Source organism: Protopterus annectens, chromosome 14.part0 (genome assembly GCF_019279795.1).
Source record: "Protopterus annectens isolate FY-2018-M chromosome 14.part0, PAN1.0, whole genome shotgun sequence".
Classification (NCBI taxonomy): Eukaryota; Metazoa; Chordata; order Ceratodontiformes; family Protopteridae; genus Protopterus; species Protopterus annectens.
In genome coordinates, this window is record NC_056748.1 from 350140806 (window position 1) to 350162801 (window position 21996).

The 21996-nt window shown below is 42.0% G+C and overlaps 1 protein-coding gene across 1 annotated transcript in view; it reads right to left on the reverse strand.

The window, feature by feature from the left end:
• The window catches only part of INPP5F (inositol polyphosphate-5-phosphatase F), a 1563976-nt gene that overhangs the window by 891685 nt on the left and 650295 nt on the right, over window positions 1-21996 (reverse strand). The window contains exon 6 of the mRNA XM_044056075.1: window positions 10310-10489. Coding sequence (XP_043912010.1) covers window positions 10310-10489 — 180 coding nt within the window. The remainder of the gene's footprint in view (window positions 1-10309; window positions 10490-21996) is intronic.

Here is a 21996-nt window from a genome sequence, read left to right on the forward strand (position 1 = left end):
TGTTTGGAAATTGCCTTTCCTTGTACCCCAGGAGCGTAAGCTACAAATAGTTGGTCAGACTTTCTGTTGGCCTTTGTTCTATCCAAGTAATAGCGCAATTGTCTGTGTATGTCCAAAGTGTGCAGAAGCTTTTCTCCCTTATTTTGAGGATTGGGAAAGAAAGTAGGCAGGTGAATTGCTCGATTTAGAGAAACCCTGGATATCACTTTTGGCATGAATGAAGGATTGGTCCTTAAAGAGACTCTGTCCTGATGGAAAATGAGAAATGGAGGTACTGCCATGAGGGCCTGTATCTCCGAGACTCTTCTTGCTGAAGTAATTGCCAACAGGAAAACTGTTTTCCAGGAGAGAAATTGCAATTCTGAAGATGCTGCTGGCTCAAAAGGAGGAAGAGTTAATTTTTCCAAGACGAAATTGAGGTCCCATGCAGGCACTGGTGGTTTTCTTGGAGGTTTGATATTCTTTATCCCTCTCAGAAACTGTCTTAGCAAAGGATGTGAAAACACAGGTGGATCACAGCTGTATTTTGCTGAAATTGCTGAAGCGTGTATTTTATGGAAGAATATGAAAGGCCATTGTGAAGCATTTCTGCCAAGTATTCTAGAATCTGTGGGATGTTCATTACTGATGCATCCTGTCCCTTGTTGGCATTCCAGATGTTGAACCTCTTCCATTTGGCTGAATAGGTTTTTCTGGTGGAAGGCCTGCGTGCTTCCAGTAGGATCTCTTGAACTTTTTTGGAGAGAGATATATGGGGAGAAATCATGGAACCCTCCAAGCTGTCAGATGCAATGTTTGCAGGTTTGCATGAACAGTCCTGTAATTGTGCTGAGTTATAAGCAGAGGCCATAGAGGCAGGGGCCACGGCTTGGTGCGAGTTATGCTCCTTAGTAATGGGTACCAGTGCTGTCTTGGCCAGTCTGGAGCTATCAAAATGCCTTTCGGTTGTTCTGCTTTGATCTTCAGTAACACCTTGGTCATTAATGGCAGAGATGGGAATGCATAGATCATTAGAGAATTCCAGCTGAAGGAGAGAGCATCTATTCTCCAGGCTTGAGGATGGTGTGTCCTTGAGCAGAACTTTTTCAGATGATGGTTGAGGTGTGAGGCAAAGAGATCTATGTTCCGGCCTCCCCCATGCATGAGTTATTTGTGAAAAAATGTCTGGATGCAACATCCATTCGTCGGATCCATAATGTTTCTGCTTAGACTGTCCGGCAGAACATTGTCCTTGCCTGGAACAAACTGGGATTGCAACTGTATGTTCAGTTTCAGGGACTTTTCCCAAAGAGTCATTGTTAGTCTGCAGAGGGGGTAAGAATGGGTGCCTCCCTGCTTGTTTATGTACCACATAGCAGTGGTACATAAACAGAGGCATTCTTTCAGACTAACAATGACTCTTTTCCCAAAGAGTCATTGTTAGTCTGCAGAGGGGGTAAGAATGGGTGCCTCCCTGCTTGTTTATGTACCACATAGCAGTGGTACATAAACAGAGGCATTTTCTGTAGATTAACAATGACTCTTTTCCCAAAGAGTCATTGTTAGTCTGCAGAGGGGGTAAGAATGGGTGCCTCCCTGCTTGTTTATGTACCACATAGCAGTGGTGTTGTCTGTATTTATCAGCAGATGACCTTGCTGAAGAAGTTTTCCGAAGGCCTCGATTGCATGAATCACTGCCAACATCTCTTTTTGATTGATGTGCAGATGCAATTCCCGAGGAGCCCATTGCCCTTGAATGCATCTGCCCTCCATGTGCGCCCCCCATCCATGATCTGAGGCGTCTGTTGTAATGGTTTGGCTTGCTTGAGGTTTACTGAAGGACATGCCTTTGTTTAGCAGGCTTGCTTGTGCCCAACACAAAAATTCCTTTTGTAGACATGGAATGAGTGGAATAGTTGCTTCTAAGTTGTGGCTGTGTTGAGACCATAAACTTTTTAGGTACCATTGTAGTTTTCTCATGTGTAGTCTTGCCAGTGGAATCAGGAGTAAATTGGTTCTTGTTTTTCTTTTGTGAGGAAAGCCATTTGTGAATCTGTGTCCAGTTTGGCTCCTAGAAAAATTATTTGTTGGAGTAATCTTGATTTTTGAATGCTGACTGTGTATCCCAAAGCCTGCAGTAGATGAATGACATAGTCCAAGTTTCTTATCAAGGCTTGCTTGCTGTCCGCTTGAATAAGGCAGTCGTCCAGGTAAGGGTATATTTGTATCCCCTGGAGTCTGCAGTGCGCAAATACTGATGCCAGGCATTTCGTGAATACTCTGGGCGCAGTAGATAAGCCAAAAGGCAATGCTGAGAATTGATAATGTTCTGGCCCTGCAAGAAATCTGAGGTATCTTCTGCAGCAGTGTCTGATTGGGACATGCAGGTATGCCTCCTTGAGGTCCAGAGTAACCAGCCAAGACCCCTTGCCCAGCATGGGAAGGAGTTGCTGTAACGTCAGCATTTAGAATCTTGGCACAATGAGAAAAGTGTTTAGAGCGGACAAGTCTAGTATAGGTCTCCATTGCTTTTCTTTTCTTGGAACAAGGAACAGTTGAGTAGAATCCCTGGCCTTGTTCCTGAGGAGGAACCTTTTCTATTGCTTTGACTTGTAGTAGCTTTGAAACTTGTAAGAGTGCCTCTGCCCTTTGATTGTGTGGCAGGTTTGGCATGCCTTGTCTTGCTGGTAAGGTATGGAAGTGGAACCTGTAACCTTTGTCTATTATGTCCAAAATCCATTTGTCCTTTGTAAAAACGTGCCAATTTTTTGAACATAAGGATAATTTCCGCCTAAAGGTGCTTCTCTTTGAGCCTTGGTCGGCGGTGTCAAAGTCAAGTCATTGTGGTTGTACCTGTGGAGCAGCAGAAGTCCCTGCGCCACTTCTCTGATTTGTTGGTTGCCATTGGCGGCCCCTGTAGGAGCCTCGGTATTGCCCTCTACCTCGAGCACGCCTGTTTTTTTCCCTTTTGGAACTTGTCAGTGTCTGGAAAGGACGAATTCTTTGAAGGCCAATTTCTGCTGAACCTTGGTGGCTGAACCTGGAGGAAATCTTTGACTGTTTGTACTGATTTAGCCTTTTCCTCTATTGATTTCAACACACCCTTAGCACCAAATAGCTTATCTTTTTCCAGAGGTGCATCTAGAAGCTTTATTTTAACATGATCTGGCAATGTCTGTTCTTTCAACCAAGCATGTCTACGTATGACGGCCCCTGTCATAGCTGGCCTACATGAAGCTTCCAATGCATCATAACCACACTGAAGAAAATGATTGCTAACCTGCTGAATATCATGTACCAAATCCTGCAAGGCCTTTCTATCTAAAGGCTCAGGAGAGGCTAATTTTTTCTGTAAATCATCCATCAAGAAAATCCTGATACTAAAACATATGAAAAAGACAGTTAAGTGCCCTCATGGCAAGAGTGGATGAAGTATAAACTTTTTTACCCCACCTCTCCAGGGACCTAGATTCCCTGTCTGCAGGCAGAGGATTTTTGGCCGTGGAGGTGGCCACTCCTTTGGGCCCCTGAGAAATAGTGTCTAGATCAACAGAGTGTGCCTTAAAGAGATGTTTATGAGTTTCAGGAACCCTGCAATATCTGTCCGGCTTGACCGGAGCAGGGGGGAGAGAATCAGGAGAAGTACTGGAGTCTGAGAACACGTCATCCAATACATCTAACACTGGGGGGTATAGCTAAAGGCCTGTGCTGGGGTAACTTAAGGAAAGTCCGAAGCCTTTCCTGGAGTCGGAGAAATCCTGGCCCTGCCACTTAAAATGCTCTCTCATGGAGTGGAGAATCTCCCCAAAAGAAATATCCTCAGGAGGAGAGGCAGAGGGAATGGATTCATCAGCATCCGAATCCTCGTAGGCCAGGAAGGATTCTTCCTGGGAATCTGAATGGTCTGACTCACCAGAGGCCTCCTCTGAGGAAAGAGTATCCACCTGCTCAACCCTAGGCCTTTTGTCTGAAGGCGGCTGAGAACCACTGTCTGGATGAGCCTGAGAGCCCCTGAATAAAGAAATTAGACCTGCAGCTAAAGTCATGATCTGTTTATCAGAAGTTGAACCCTGTGGAAAAGATTTAGGAGGGTGAGACTTAGCCTGGCTGGCAGCCTTAGCACGTGTGTAGGCCTTAATGGACATAGGCACAGGAGGCCTTGCTGCCCCACGTGCTGGAGTAACTTTGTCCACCGGTATGGTGTCAGGCAAATCTTGGGCTTCGGTTTCAGGGGGAAAATCAACAACCGGCACCGGGGTAGCCTCCGGTACCGAAGTGAGCGGTAAAACGGTGTCGTCGGCCAGGAGCGGTTGAATTACCGCCTCCGAAGAGACCGATGCACTCGCGGTAGGCTTTAGCGTGGTGTCGTTGGAAGTCGCGGGCCGCGGATGTCGGTCCCGGTCCTTCCGTTTTTTGGAAGTATGTGCTGTTGGTAGTTCCGACGGCATGATATAGAAGTCATTTTCTCCAAAAAAGTCTACAGCAAATTCTGCCCGGCGCCTAAGTGTGCGCTTATTGAAGCAAGCACAGGCAGCACAGGCCGAGACGTCTTGGTCTGGGCCGCGGCAGGGAAGGCAGTAAAAATGGAAGTCCTTATGAGGTATTTGTTTACCACAAGACAAGCAATTATTAACTTTTGCAGTTTTATCTGACATCGGCTGAGGCAAGAAAAGGTTCCCCAACGAGGTACTTAGCTTTTTGATGACTTCGGTATCTGAAAACACAGGAGCTGGCCGACCGGCACTTGCGAACTGCTTCTGCTTAGGGCACCGCGCGGCAAGAAAGACTGAAGAAGATGGAGGCGGCTGATGCTTTTATACCCTGGCCGCTCTGACGTCAGGTAGGAGCAGACATCAGCCGACGCCGGACCCGGACTTTAGAATCCGGCCGACCGAAGGGCTGCCTGAGGCAGGACAACCCATTTGTAAGGACTGCAGTTGCATTCTTGAAGGACATCAACAATTGCTCTACTTACAGTTATGTCCCCTCTTTTAGTGTCCTCCTAAACATCAATGATATAAAGTAGGGTATATGCTTTAAAGTCTACCCCACAAGCTTAGTCAACAAAAGTCCAGTACTTTTCAACACTTTTTCTTGTAAAACCATATTTCCCAAATGTCATAAGATGCTTTATAGTCTTCTATTTATTCACCAATTTCAGAATTGCTGGTCTTCTTCATGTTCATCTCCAGCTCCCAGCACCAGACTCTGGTCCAGATCCAAATTGATGCTGATTCTTCTAGTCAAGTCCTGTGCTTTTTTTCTCTCTCTCTCTCTCAAGCAATTTAGTTTCACTGGCAAAGTCTATCTATGAACCTTATCAACAGAAAAATGAGAAGCAGAGTCCCCTTCCGCTTGCTGACTCCCATTTTTGTTGGAGAAACTTTTTATTTCTTCCTTAGCTAGTTCTGTGTAAAAAAAAAATACTTTGCTCCTCCAGGAAAAATTACTTTGAAGTCAGCTGGATACAGCAGTTTGAATCTCTCACCTGCCTCTTAATATTCCTTGATTGCTTGGATAAATGTAGCTGTCTTATGCCTGGTGTACAATGAATACTCATTTTTATAAATACTCTTTCTCCAAATTTTAATACTTTGTCCATCTACCACAATTTTGTCAGGATCAATTCTTTCTGCTGGTATGACTGTATGTTTACTAATATAGGTCTTTGCTGCTTTCTCATGGCCAGGACTGGAGCATACACTTGATGTGCCCTTTCTATTAAAAACTCCTTGTGTGGACACAGCAGTCCAGGTGCTTATTTGTGCATTCATAAAATTAATATAGTCTTTTCCTTACAGTTTCTCTGGTACAGCAGAAAATCTCTTTTTTTCTCTGGGTGCATGGTCTTCTTAACTTTATTTTTTAAAAAAAAACAGTTGCTTGTGAAAAAAGTACAGTTTTGTACCTACCATAAATGTAGATGTCCGATAGGTATGCAACTGCAGTCCTGACATATGGGTTGTCCTGCCTCAGGCAGCCCTTCGGTCGGCCGGATTCCAAAGTCTGGGTCCGGCATCGGCTGAAGTCACCCTTTCCCCGACGTCAGAGCGCCTGGGGTATAAAAGCATCAGCCGACGCCATCTTCTTCAGTGTTTCTTGCCCCAGATGCCAGGTGCCCTCAAAGGAAGGCTAAATTTTGAAAATAGAGAAAAAATTCCAGACAAGTACAACAACATAAAAACAAATACACCATAAAAGATTACCCCAGGTAGCTAAAATGAGGGGTAGAAACCCAAAAGAATACCACAGAGGGGTAGGTGGGAGGGAAAACCTGACTGCAGTTGCATACCTATCGGACATCTACATTTATGGTAGGTACAAAACTGTACTATGTCCTTCAAGGATGCAACTGCAGTCCTGACATATGGGTTGAATACCATAGCCAACCTGGGGGTGTTAGGCACCAAGACAAAGACTGTGTAGCTAAAATGCCCTGCAGGACTGCAGAAGCAAACCCTGCTCTGGATCTGGAATATAAAGGCAGGTTGTAATGTTTGGAAAATGTATGCACGGAGCTCCATGTAGCAGCTTCTAAAATGTCCTTTGTTGCCACTCCTCTTAAAAAGGCTGTGGAGGTGGCTGTAGCTCTGGTGGAATGTGGCCTGATGTCAGCTGGCACAGTTTCTCCATGAAAAGAGTAGCAGAATCGAATGCAATTTCCAATCCATTTAGAAATTGTCTGTTTGGAAATTGCTTTTCCCTGCAATCCAGCAGCGCAAGCTACAAAAAGCTGGTCAGATTTTCTGAAAGACTTTGTTCTGTCCAAGTAGTAGCGCAACTGTCTGTGTATGTCCAATGTGCCTTTATTTTGAGGATTGGGAAAGAAGGTAGGCAGGTGAATAGCTTGATTCAGGGACACCCTGGATACCACCTTTGGCATGAATGATGGATTGGTTCTCAAAGAAACTCTGTCCTGATGAAAAATGAGAAATGGTTGTATTGCCATAAGGGCCTGTAGCTCAGAGACTCTTCTTGCTGAGGTTACTGCCAGAAGGAAAGCTGTCTTCCAAGACAGAAATTTCAACTCTGAAGATGCTGCTGGTTCAAAGGGAGGAAGAGTTAATTTTTCCAGCATGAAGTTGAGGTCCCATGCAGGCACTGGTGGTTTCCTTGGAGGGTTGATGTTCTTTATACCTTTTAGAAACTGTCTTAGCAATGGGTGAGAAAATACAGGCGGATCAGTGTTATATTTGGCAGATATTGCTGAAGCATGTATTTTTATGGAAGAATATGAAAGGCCATTGTGGAGCATTTCAGCCAAATATTCTAGGATCTGTGGAATGCTCATCACTGATGGGTCATGACCCTTTTTGCTGTTCCAGATAAGAAATCTCTTCCATTTTGCTGAGTATTTTTTTCTAGTCGAAGGTCTGCGCGCCTCCAGGATGATATCTTTTACCTTTTGGAAAGTGTATCCTGAGGAATAGTCATGGAATCTTCCAAGCTGTCAGCTTCAATGTTTTCAAGCTGGGGTGTAGTGTCCTGTAATTGTGCTGTCAGAAGAAGTGGCCATTGATGAAGGAGCCACGGATTGGTGTGTGTCAAGCTCTGTAGCAGTGGGTACCAGTGTTGTCTTGGCCAGTCTGGAGCTATCAGTATGACTTTCGGCTGCTCTGTCTTGATCTTTAGTAACACCTTGGTCATCAAAGGAAGAGGTGGGAAGGCATATAGTGCTAGAGAGTTCCAACTGAAGGAGAGAGCGTCCACCTTCCATGCTTGAGGATGGTATGTCCTTGTGCAAAACTTTTTCAGATGGTGATTGAGGTGGGTGGCAAAAAGATCTATGTCCGGCCTTCCCCATGCTTGAGTTATTTGTAAGAAAATGTCTGGATGCAACATCCATTCCTGTGGATCCATGATGTTTCTGCTTAGGCTGTCCGCCAGAACATTGTCCTTCCCTGGTACAAACTGGGATTGTAGCTCTATTTTCAATTGTAGGGAAATATCCCAGAGATTCATTGCCAGTCTGCAAAGAGGGTAGGAATGGGTACCTCCTTGCTTGTTTATGTACCACATAACTGTGGTATTGTCTGTCTTTATTAGTAGATGGCCCTGATGCATGAACTTTTCGAAGGCCTTGATTGCGTGTATGACTGCCAGCATTTCTTTTTGGTTGATGTGCAGGTGCTTTTCTTTTTGTGTCCATTGTCCTTGAATGCATCTGCCCTCCATGTGCGCCCCCCATCCATGGTCTGAGGCGTCTGTTGTTATGGTTTGACTTGTATGAGGCTTGCTGAAAAGCAGACCTTTGTTTATCTGGCTTGCTTGGGCCCACCACAGAAATTCCTTTTGAAGGCATGGAATGAGTGGGATTCAATGCTTCCAGGCTGTGTCTGTGTTGAGACCATAGACTTTTTAGATACCATTCTAGTTTCCTCATATGCAGCCTTGCGTGTGGAATCAGAAGAATGCAAGATGCCATGAAACCCAGGGCCTGCAGGATTTTCCTCGCAGTCATCTGGGTGTGTGTTGCTAATTTTCTGAAGTATTCTGGTAATTGTTTTTGTTTTTCTTTTGTCAGAAACGCCATCTGGGTGTTTGTGTCCAGTGTGGCACCCAGGAAAGGTATTTGTTGGGATGGTATGAGACTTGATTTCTGAATATTGACTGTGTATCCCAAGGCCTGCAGTAGGTGAATGACATAGTCCTTATCCTTCCGTTTTTTAGGTAAATGTGCTGTCGGAAGCTCCGACGGCATGATATAACAGAAATCTTCCCCAAAATAATCCTGTGCAAACTCTGTCCGACGCCTAAGAGTGCGTTTATTGAAAGAAGCACAAGCTGTACAGGCCAAGACGTTGTGTTCTGGGCCTAGGCAGGGTAAGCAGTAAGAGTGGAAATCCTTATGAGGTATTTGTTTCCCACAAGTTAAACAATTATTAACTTTTACAGTTTTATCTGACATCGGCTGAGGCAAGAAAAGGTCCCCAACGGGGTACTTAGCTTTTTTGAAGACTTCAGTAGCTGAAAACACAGGAGCTGGTTGACCGGCACTTGCGAACTGCTTCTGCTTCGGGCGCCGCGTGGCAAGAAAGACTGGAGAAGATGGCGTCGGCTGACGCTTTTATACCCCAGGCGCTCTGACGTCGGGGAAAGGGCGACTTCAGCCGATGCCGGACCCAGACTTTGGAATCCGGCCGACCGAAGGGCTGCCTGAGGCAGGACAACCCATATGTCAGGACTGCAGTTGCATCCTTGAAGGACATCCTCATATCTGCCAGCTTTTTCTTCATATCAACCTCTGATTTTTACCTTTTTTTCAGTTCATTTGAATGGTTAGTTAAAGCTTCTTTTATTTTTTCCAGCCTTTTGTTGCATGATCCAATATATTTATTCAATGTTTCATGTATTTTAATCACCTTTAAATACATTTGATTTATCTTTTTCTAGATTTCTGTAAGACATCTCTTGAACCACTGCTTTTTGCTGAACAGCAGCAGAATCCTTCCTAGACAGTGTTTTCTCTTCACCTTTTCTGGTTTATTTTCTTTCTGGTTTTCCAAATTTCTTCTTTGCTGGCATCTAGGCAGTGTATTTACTAGCCAGTAACTGAATTTTATCCTCCAAAAAATCTCAATGTCACTCCTTTTTCTCAGTTTCTGTTTTCACACTGGGAGAGCTGAAGTTATGCTGCTGATTAGGGGGCAGCCATCTTGCAAGTCCCACATCATGGAACCTTAGGCAGAAATAATAGACAAACAGGGTAAACTGACAGACAGATGGGAAACATAGCAAAGTTTACCACAGCAATTAGTATGACACCTGCATCTACAACTGTAAACAAATATGAACTCTGCAGACTGTAATTCCCCTGTATATTACCAGAATGAATGAAATCATCAAACATTCCACTGCCACGATTATTGAAAACATCACTTTTACAATTTAGTACCCGGGGAAGTTAAATGTAAAATTGCCAACTCCAAACAGTTCTGTTAAAGGATTCCTTCATTTCAATGTGACTGCATCTGATGGAAATTAAAAAAACGAACATTCCACTTTCTATTACAAGCAGACATGTCCATTTATGTGAAAAAATTGATATGGGATGGAGTAAGTGGGGTAGGCAGTGAAGGAAGAGAAAGGGATGGAGTAGTTGGGGCAAAGGATGGATCAAGATGCTTGACATTTGTCCAACTTTTGACTCTTCAAATGTGGCTACCCTCAGTTGACTGCAGATGTAATAACTCAACAAACTAATAATACAAAACTATACAGCAGACAGAACTGTTAGTGCAACTACAAAAAACTGACTGAATAAATGAGTAGCACACAGATAACGTAAGACAAATAGCACCACTTATGAAAATCAGGAATTAATACTTGCACTTGTCTAGCCGAGGTCGTGGGTTATAGCGGTAACCAACTTGGCTCCAGAAAACTGGTACAGAACCTCTTGTCTGAACAACAGAAAGGGTGTGGTTATGGACATGGATCAACTGTTCTGTCTCCACATAATTTGCCACATTTCCGTTCTTGTCAACACCTCGTCTTTTGTATCGCATCCCTAAATGATATAATATTACATTAGAAAAGTGTCATACTCAAAAGGAACAGTTTCTTTCTGTAGCAAATGAAACACAAAGACCATGTACAAAGTCCAAACATAAGCTGGCTCAGGTGGATCCACAGTAAAACTACAATTAATTGAACTTTAATAATCACAAAATAAAAAAAGATTAGCGCTTTTGTTCACTTCTTACAAAGTTCATCAGATCCTCATCTGATAAAGTTCATAAGAAGTGAAAAAAAAGCGGACTTGCTTTTTAAAATATTAAGTAGATAGAAAAATATTGCTTATTTTCATAATTACTAAAAACAGCTAGGAATATCTTGAATATAGTGATCATAAATGGACATTGTCCATTAATTTCCATATCTCCCACCATGTCATTTCACTCCATATCCCTCAATAGCATGCAAGTCTTTCAGTTAAGAAAATATTAAAATAAATATGAAAATACAAATAATGTGGCAGTGATTAATATCTCAACTATAGGGCATTGCAGATTAACAATTTTAGTGCTATTTTTGCCAACAAGTCCTTGCCCTGTCTAATACTGCCAGTTACTATCTAGTAAGTCACTTAATGAAGCCAGACCCAAAAAACAAAAATATCTGGATGTGACAAGGAGCTATGGGTGTTAATTGAAAATGTATGAAACAAAGGTGCTAGAGGCTTAAATGAAATAAATTGAGGGGGAACAATGGGGTGGGTTAGGGACAGGCTGAACATGTGTGCAGAAAAAAAAAAGATGATCATATTTGTTTTTTTTTTCAAATTTTTGAGCTCTTTTATATCAATTTAGATGTTATAGCGACACTTCCAAGATGGCTAAACATTGAGTAACAGCTTGTTTCTAGCTCTTCCAGTGTGAAAACAGAAACTCAGCAGAGAAGACCAGTAGACTTATATTTATGCATAAATTTCAGTAACTGGCTAGTAAATGCACTGCCTGGATGCCTGGAATATAGAAATACAGAAGACCTGGAAAAAATTCAGCTACCAAAAGCAAAGAAGAAACACTGACTGGTGAAAGTCAGAACAGCTGTTCAGCAAAAAGCAATGCAACCTTCAGGTAGATACACGACAACTGCATATAGACCTGGTTAAAATGAACAAAACACGGATGGAGTATATCAAGACATAACAAAAGGCTGGAAGAAATGGAAGAAGCTTTAAACAGACATTCACGAGAGATGATAACGCTGCAAAACCCAGAGGTCAAAATTAAGAAAAGGCTGGTAGAATATGAGACTACTCAGGAAGAGCGGTTTCAAAAAACATAATAGAAATGGAGAACAGAGCACATAGGGAAAACTTGAGATTTTTAGCTATACCAGAGAAGCTGGAAGGAACAGAATGCATTAACTTTATGAAAGTACAAATAAGCAATTAGACTTGTATTCCTCAGCAGGAGTTGTTAGTTGAAAGGGCTGTGTATGCTCCAAACCTAGCTATAAGAAAGCAACTTAGACCTTTAATAGTACAGATGCAATCCTGCCAGCAGAAGGAGTTGATTCTGACAAAACTGTGTCAGAAGGACAAAATACTAAAAGTGAGAGACAGCAGAGTGTTTGTGGAAAATGATTACTCACTGTACACCATACAGAAGAGGAGCTAATTTATTTCACTATTTGGGGAATGTTGAGACGCAGGTGTGAGATTCAAACTGCTGTACCCAGCATTCTTCAAGGTATTTTTCCATGGAGGGACAAAATAATTTTTTGATGAAGTACATGCTAAGGAGGAAACACAAAAGTTGGTCCAACAAAAAGTAAGCTATGAAACAGGAGGAGATTCTGCTTTTTGTTCTTCTGGTAAAGACCAAAGAGGGACTGTATCTGTAAAACCTTTTCAAATTTTTCAACGAAAAATGTTGGAGAGAAGGAAGGAAGCACAAGACCTGACTAGAAGAATCAAGAGAACATTGGAAATGAAGCCGAGATATGATTTGCAGAAATGAATAGTAGCAACATCATATGGGATTACAATGCAATAATTATATTTGTAACATATGACAGAACAAGAAAATCTGGAAATATTGGACTTTTTCAGAATTTGTTGGACTTGTGGGGGGACTTTAAAGCATATGCCTTACTTTATGTCATTAATATTCAAAAAAGTGCTTTGGGGAGGGGAAGAGGAGGAAGAAAGTTAATTTTAAGTTAAGATTTTTTTTTTCCTTAAATAGTACCAGCTTTGTGGCATGTGGTTTTCTTTACATGCTGTAAAGTTTTTTCTTCAGTTATCTTTTAAGTGTAATGAGGAATGTAAACAGGTGCTACTGTTTTGTTTTTCTTTTCTTTCCCCTTCTCTCTTTTCTTGTTCAGTTTTAAGAAATGTAGGCAACTGCAATATAAAAAAAGACTAGTTAAAAAGCATGATGAAAGAAAAACCAATGTGCTTTTTCTCATTCTTACATGGGGGAATGACTGGATTAAAGACCTTAGACTGATTTAGTAACAGGTTTTAAGAGACAAGTAAATGAAACAGAACATTGTTTATTATGAGGCTTTTTTTCTAGCAAATACATGTATGCTGGGTAGCAATTCTGCAGCTGATCTTTACATTTCAATGGAAACAATCTGACAAAGAGAAACTGGCTGCAGTCTGGTGGTGAGTGATTGGTTGAGGGAAAAAAAAGCAAAGAGAAACTGGCTAGGAGATAATGTTCTCTGAAAGATTCAACGGTTTTCCCAAGGTAGATAATGTTCTCTAAAAGCATTCAGGGGGTTTCCCAAGGTAGATAATGTTCTCTGAAAGCATTTGGGTTTTTTTTCAAGGTACTGAATATTTTCTAAAAACATTCAGGGGTTTTCCCAGCTGGGAGAGCTACAGTACAAAGATAAGACAAAACCAATCAGCACTTAGTAGAAACAAAGGCTACACCATGCATCTTAGCATGGATGACCTTACTTTTGGATTGGCTCCACTCTTGAGTGTGGCTATCAGTTTGGGACTTTTGTTCCTATCAGGAGGGTAAAACTTCAATATTTAAAGTGTATATAGTTTTGTGCATTACTATTAAGTTAATAGGTTTTAGGCGGTATTGTGTGTGTGTGTGTTTTTTGAGGGATTTCAATAAAACAAAGTTTTATAAGATGTGACAGTCTCAAATGGATATGACAAGAAACAACTGTATAAAAGTTCAATCTGCCAAACAGTGTATGCATGTAACACAAAAGGTGGAACTAGACATTTAACAAAAAATGTGTTAAACATAAAAGGTGGGAACAATAACTTTTAATACAATGATGCTTTCTTTAATACCTTTAAAGGTAAATGGCCTTACAGATAAATACAAAGAAGAAAGACTAGTGAACTATATTAAAAAATGAAGAGTGTAAATAGCTATGTTACAGGAGATATACTTAGAAAGAACTGGACATGTAAATTTGAAAAAGAAAGGTTTTTGGGATGGTTATTCATCAGACTACCTGGGACAAAGGAAAAGAGGAGTACTTATATTAATTGCAAGAGAAGCTCCAGTAGTGACAGAAGAAAATAAAAGATAATAATGGCAGATCTGTAGTTTTAAGGAGCTACTGGCAAGGGAGAAGGATTACACTGGCATGTACTTACATTCCACCTAAAACTGCTATAATGGAGCTTAAGAAAATACTGGGAGAATAATCAGTTTTCAGTCAGTTATATCAATTAGAAGTGGGGAGTGAAATTTGATTTACTGCAATGAAGATGTGTCTGGGGGGCCCAGAAGGGAAAATATAACAAAAGATGGTAGATTTTTGACAAAAATTTATGAAAATATTTGGCACGAAAGATGTGAATTCAATAACAGGAGGTCAGAGTATATTTACATATTATTCCTCATGATAAAAAACTGGGTTAGACTAGACAGAATTTACACTGCATTTAACTGAAGGTTTTGATACTCCAATAACTATTTCAGATCATGTGCCAATAACAGCTAAAATAAATGCACATGGTAATGAAATAAAAATGAAACGTTGGCACTTTCCCATCTATCTGTTGAAAAGAGAAGAATTTAAGGAATGGGGTGTGGAGATTATTCAGGAACCATTACAGAGGGCATAAACTTCTTAAGAAAACATATTTAAACTAGAGAATAACTCTGATTAGCAGCTCTGTGGATTGTGGTGTAGCTGGGCTGTACTCTGTAAGACCGCATACCCTTTGTGGTGTCTCAAGTCCTAAAGAGTTGGTGTCTTAACCAAATCAGTCTATAGTTTCTAGACAGTGGGAACCACACTAACAGAATAAAAATAAAGAAAGAGGAAAAAACAGAGCATAAAATTGGAGGTGGTTCTACACTAATTGTTGGTGTACCCTTGCCGTATAAGGGTCTCCAATGTCTAAGTGCCCCCTGGATCCCGATCTTCGTGTTTTATCTGGGGCTGTATTCTTCAGTCTGAGAATGGGATAAAATTAAGGTGGAGTTTAAAAATAGGGTGGAAATAAAAGAAAGGGATCTATGATTAAAAAGCAACACAAATTATTTAGAGGGATTGATAAATGTTAAAGTAGTGCAGAATAAGGAGAATCTCACAGAACATTAAGAGGATCAACTGCAAAATGCTAGGAAGAAAATAAGGGATTACACCTTGATAATATGCACAAGCTTAGAAAGATTGCTGTTAAGTAACTGTTTTTTGATGATTACACTAGGGCACAAAAACGTTTAGTATGACTCAGGCAGGAGAAAGTAGAAAGGGCTGTCACCAAGCTTAGACAGCCTATAACAAACAGGTAACTAGTGATCCTGTAGAGGTATTAGAAATATTTTGGAAAGTCTATGAGAGTCTCTATAAAAGCAGATAAATCTGAAAATCAAGAAAATGTACAAATGGAAATGTTTATGGAAGAATTAAATATGCCAAGGTTAGAGGTAGATGAGGCTCAATTACTAATGGTTAGGATGGGAGGAGAGGAGATAAAAATTGTGATGCATAATCAATCTTCAGGAAAGTCTCCACGAACAGATGGTATTCCTGTGGAAGTTTGGAACCTAGGTGGAAAAAAATGATAAAGATCTAGAAGGTTTTGTTGAACAGTATCTTAAGAGAAGGAGAAAGTACAGTTTTGTACCTACCATAAATGTAGATGTTTGAGTGTTCACCCTGCAGTTTTGTTGAACAGTATCTTAAGAGAAGGAGAAAGTACAGTTTTGTACCTACCATAAATGTAGATGCTCGAGTGTTCACCCTGCTGCAGTCATCACACTTGGGTTATCCTGCCGTCAGACGGTCCCCGCAGTCGGCCCGAATTCCAAAGTCTTGGACCGGCGTCGGTTGCTGTCGCTTCTTCCCTGACGTCAGTGCGTCAGGGGTATATAAGAGGCATCCAACACCATTTTCTTCAGTTTTTCTTGCCCCCAAAATGTAGGCTATATATATATATATATATATATATATATATATATATATATATATATATATATGCTTACATATGGCTGTATAAAAATAAAACAAAACTCTTAGGTACAAGCAAATACACCACAGAGGTAGTATAGGATAAAGTGGTAGAGATAAGTTCAGCTAGTTCAGAGAGGATGGAGGGAGGGTAACCTGGACTGCAGCAGGGTGAACACTCAAACATCTACATTTATGGTAGGTACAAAACTGCACTATGTTCATCATGTTACCCTGCTGCAGTCATAACACTTGGGTTGAATCCCAAAGCTAAGTCAAGCAGGGTTAGAAGAGGCTAGTAGGCCCTGCAAAACTGCAGTGGCAAAACCAGCTCTAGTCTTAGAGTAAAGGGGTAAGTGATAGTGTTTGGTGAAGGTGTGCACTGATCTCCAAGTAGCAGCTTCCAGAATATCCTTGGTTAGCACTCCCCTGAGAAAGGCTGCTGATGTAGCTGTAGCCCTGGTGGAATGGGACCTAATGTTAGCAGGTACTGATTTCCTATGATGTGCGTAGCAGAAACGTATGCAATGTCCTATCCATTTAGAAATGGTCTGTTTTGAGATAGCCTTTCCTTGTGATCCTGTAGCATAGGCTACAAAGAGCTGGTCAGTTTTTCTGAAAGCCTTAGTTTTATCCAAGTAGTAACGTAATTGCCTGTGAATGTCCAAAGAGTGCAGGAGTCTTTCTCCTTTGTTCTGGGGATTTGGGAAGAAGGTGGGCAAATTAATGGTTTGGTTTAGGGCCACACTGGATACCACCTTTGGCATAAAGGAAAGATTAGTTCGTAGAGAAACTCTGTCTTGATGAAAAATGAGGAAAGGTTCCCCTGCCATTAGTGCCTGTAGCTCTGAGACTCTTCTAGCTGAGGTTATTGCTAGTAGTAGGGCAGTTTTCCATGAAAGAAATTTTAAATCAGTTGAAAAATCTGGTTCAAAGGGCGGCAGTGTAAGCTTTTCCAGGACAAAGTTGAGATCCCAAGTAGGTGTTGGAGCTCTCCTTGGCGGTCTTACGTTCTTAGCCCCTCTGAGGTACTGTCTTAGGAGTGGATGTGAGAATAAAGGAGGATCCGTGCTGTAATGAGCTGAAATTGCTGAGGCGTGGATCTTAATAGATGAAAAGGAAAGTCCTTTGTGTAACATCTCAGTTAAATATTGTAGAACCTGAGGAATGTTTGGCTCCAGGGGATTTAGGCCTTTAGCATGGTTCCAGGAGCAAAATCTTTTCCATTTGTCTGAATAGGTTTTCCTGGTGCTGGGCCTCCTGGCCTCCAGAATGACATCCATAACAGCTTTGGATAAAGGTGTTGGCTGGTTGTTTAGGTAATTTGCCATGCAGCCAGGTTTAAATTCTTAAGCTGACTGTGTAGAATCAGACTGTCTCGCTGGGTGAGGAGGTGAGGAATTTGTGGCAAAATCCATGGTGGGCCCTGGGCCATGGTCCTTAAAATTGGATACCAATGTTGGCATGGCCAATCTGGTGCAACGAGAATCATTTGTGGCCTCTCTAATCTGACTTTCAGCAGTACCTTTGCTAGAAGAGGCAGAGGAGGGAAGGCATACATTGTTAATGTTTTCCAACTGAATGAGAGAGCGTCCACTTTCCAAGCTTGTGGATGGAAGTTCCTTGTGCAAAATTTTTGAAGTTGGTGGTTGTGGAGGCTTGCAAACAGATCTATGTCTGGGCATCCCCATTTTTGAGCTATCATTGCAAATACTTGTGGATCTAGTTTCCATTCGTGTGGATCCATGATGTTTCTGCTTAGGCCATCTGCCAATGTGTTTTTCTTTCCTGGCAAGAATTGTGCTTGTAATTGAACCTGGTATGACAGTGCAGTGCTCCACAAAGTCATTGCTTGCCTGCATAGAGGGTAGGAATGTGTGCCCCCTTACCTGTTTATGTACCACATAACTGTGGTGTTATCTGTCCTTAGTAGTTGTCCCGGGTGTAGAAGGTCCTTGAAAGCTCTTAGGGCATTCTGTACTGTTAGCATTTCTTTTTGATTGATATGCAGGTGTCTCTGATCTGTAGTCCATTTGCCCTGAATGCACTGTCCTGCCATGTGTGCTCCCCAGGCATAGTCCGATGCATCTGTTGTCATAGTTTGCTTGGCTGTGGGTAAGGTGAAAGGCTGACCTTTGTTGAGGTGACATGCCTGTGCCCACCATAGAAACTCTTGTTGAAGGCAGGGAATGAGTGGAATCATTGTTTCCAAGCTGTGGCTGTGCCGAGTCCATACACTTTTCAGGTACCGTTGTAATTTCCTCATATGCAGTTTTGCAAATGGTATTAGTAGAATACAAGATGCCATGAATCCCAAGGCCTACACAATTTTTCTTGCAGGGAGTTGGGTCTTTGTTGCCATTATTTTGAAATATTGAAACAGTTGTCGTTGTTTGTCTAGCATGAGGTAAGCCATCTGGGCCGTTGTATTCAAGCTGGCACCCAGGAATGTTATGTTTTGTGAGGGCACTAGTTTTGAATTCTGTTCGTTTACTGTGTACCCTAGGCAACTTAGAAGGTGTTTGACAAATGCCAGATGCTGTAAAAGAATGTCTTTGCTTTCTGCTTGAATAAGACAGTCGTCCAGGTATGGATATATTTGAATTCCTCTTTGTCTGCAGTATGCAATTACTGGTGCCAGGCATTTTGTGAAGACCCTGGGCGCAGTAGATAAGCCAAAGGGCAGTGCAGAGAATTGATAATGCGCTGAACCTGCAATGAAGCGGAGATAACTTCTGCAATTTTGTCTGATAGGGACATGCAGGTATGCCTCCTTGAGGTCCAAAGTGACTAGCGAAGCATTCTTGCCAGCATGGGAAGAAGCTGCTGTAGTGTTAGCATCTTGAATTTTGGTACTTGCAGATAGGTGTTCAGAATTGAAAGATCCAGAATGGGTCTCCATGCTTTGTCCTTTCTTGGAACTAGGAAGAGTCTTGAGTAAAATCATTGTCCCTGCTCCTGTGTAGGTACCTGTTGAATGGCTCTCATGTTCATGAGAGCTGTAATTTGTTTTAGTGCCTCTGCCCATTGATTTGGTGGCAGGTTTGGCATTCCTTTGATCCTTGGTAAGGTATGAAAGTGGAATCTGTATCTTTGAGAGACAATGTTTAGAACCCATTTGTCTTTTGTGATGATGTGCCAGTTGTCTGCAAAAAATGCTAGTTTTCCTCCCAAGGGTGTTTCCAGGAGATATTTGCTTGGTAGTTTGAGGATAGAGTCATTGTGTCTGCCTTCTGCTAGCTTGGGGCCTGTCTTCTCCTCCTTTCTGGGTAGCAAAACCCCATTGGCGAGGTTTGTAAGGGCCCTGTGACTGACCTCTGCCTCTTGGGCGTCTTTATTTGCCCCTCTGTGATCTGTCTGAAGCTGGAAAGGACCAATTTTTTGTTGCCCAATTTCTGCTGAAGCGAGGGGGTTGTACCTGCAAGAAATCCTTGACCGTTTGCATAGATTTAGCCTTATCCTCCATTTTCTTTAAAACCTCTTCTGCTTTGACACCAAATAATACATCCTGTTGTAAAGGTGCATCTAATAATTTTGCTTTAACATGGTCAGGGAGGGTTTGCTCTTTTAACCAAGCATGTCTACGAATGACTGAGCCAGTAACAGCTGCTCTACAGGAAGCTTCCAGTGAATCAAATCTGCATTGTAAAGTATGCTTGCCCACCTGTTCAGCTGCATGCAACAGATCCTGCATTTCCTTGAACTCAGGCTGTTCTGTGTGTGCTCATTTTTTGTTTTAACTGAAACATCAGGAATTGTTGATATTTCAACATGTGAAACTGGCAATTTAATGCTCTCATAGCCAGAGTTGCAGAGGTGTATATTTTCTTTCCCCATCTATCTAGGGCTCTGGAATCCCTTTCAGAGGGCACAGGATTTTTAGTCATAGAAGCCTTTGCTCCCTTAGGACCCTGGGATATGGTTTCTGGGTCAGCTACAGGGCTTTTATAAAGGAATTTGTGCGAGTCAGGTACTCTGTAGTATCTGTCTGGTTTGGCTGGAGCAGGAGGTAGAGAGTCTGGATTTAAACTAGACTCCAAGTAGATATCATCCACAATATCTAAAAACAGGAGGAATAGCAAGAGGTCTGTGCTGGGGTAATAGAAGGAACTCTCGGAGCCTTTTCTTAGAATCTGAGTAATCCTGGCCTTCCCAGTGGAAATGTTCCCTCATGGTATGTAATGTTTCCCCAAAGGAATAATCTTCAGGAGGAGATGCTGAGGGAATAGGGTCTTCAGCATCAGAATCCTCATAAGGTGGAAAAGTGTAATCCTGTTCCTCTGAGGAGAGAGAAACCTGGTCAGAGGATGCATAATCCTCCTCTTGTCTTGTTCTTTTATCAGGAGGGGGATGGGAACCTCTGATAAGGGTAATTAAATCTTCAGCCATCTTAAGCATCTGTTTCTTAGGCATGGGGCCTTGACCTGTAGACTGATGAACAGTTTTCTTAGGTTTTAAAGGAGTTTTAAACTTAGCATAAGATTTAATGGTGAGTGTAGTCGGTCTGAAGACACCTTCTGCAACCGAAGGTGTTTCCTCTGCACCGGTGTCTAAATCTGCTCCAGTGTCTGTAGATGGCTGCATCGGCCGAGTAGACTCCGTTTGGGAGTCGGCAGCTGTCTGGGGTTCCAGGTCTGCGGTCGTCAGGGGCTGCGTAGGCACCTCACTGAAAACCGGAGAACCGGCGACAGCCCAGCTGAGGCCTCATGGTCTGGCTTATTCCTAAGCTGCCTGTCCTTATCCTTGCGTTTATGAATTGCGGTTGTCGGGCTGCACTGACGGCATGATATAATTGAATTTCCTACCAAAGTAATGCCGTGCGAAGTCAAAACGGCATTTGATAGTGCGTTTATTAAACCTAGCGCAAAACCGACAACCTGTGACATCGTGGTCTGGGCCTAGGCAAGGAATACAATAGGAATGTAAGTCCTTATGAGGTATTTGCTTCCCACAAGAAATGCAATTGTTAACTTTTTCTGACATCGGACTGAGGCAAGAAAATGTTCCCCAACGGGGTACTTAGCTTTATTGAAGACTTCGGACTGAAATTCAAATCGAAAATCTCAGGTGTCGGCCGACCGGCACTTGCGAACTGCTTCTGCTTCGGGCACCGCGCGGCAAGAAAGACTGAAGAAAATGGCGTCAGATGCCTCTTATATACCCCTGACGCACTGACGTCAGGGAAGAAGTGACAGCAACCGACGCCGGACCAAGACTTTGGAATTCGGGCCGACTGCGGGACCGCCTGATGGCAGGATAACCCAAGTGTGATGACTGCAGCAGGGTAACACGATGAACATCTACCATCTTCTTAGATGAAAGCAGTGCTAGCTGCAATACTTAAAGAGGGTAAAGATCCATCAAACCCAGCTTCATACAGGCCTATTTCAATACTAAACCAGGATTATAAAGTATTCATGTCTATAACGGCTAAAAGAATGGCAAAAGTAATGCCAAAACTGATAGATATGGATCAAGGTGGTTTTGTGGAGTGGAGGCAAACATTTGACAACATTAACAGAACACTGATGATCCAGATGGAAGCAGAATGTAAGAAAATACCATTGTTGTGAGTGGGTCTTGATGCAGAGAAAGCATTTGACAGAGTAAGCTGGGACTTTATGAGCAGGGCAATGGAAGCATTTGCATTTCCTGAAAAAAATGTAAGGTTGATTAGGAGGCTATATGAGGGATTCGAGGCAAAAATTAAAGTGGGTGGGATCCTCTCTGATAATTTCTGATTCAGCAGAGGAACCAACAGGGGTGTCCTCCTTCATCTTTATTATTTACATTATATTTAGAACCACTGGTAAAGAAAATAAGGGACTCAGAAATTCAAGGATATAACTGATATGGAAGTCAAGAAAAGCTGGCTTTATTTGCAAATAATATTATTTTATATCTGACAAAGCCAGAAAAAATACATTACGATGTTGTGGAACATTTTGTGACAGTTTCAAATCTTTTCAGGATACAAAATTAATGAAGCTAAAACAAAGGCAATAGTGGTAAATTAAGTACCCACACATGAACTGGTTCAGAAATACCCATATTTTTGAGGACATGATAAAATGAAGTTGTGACGTCCAGCTATATCCCTCTGGACTGCCAGCAATTAAA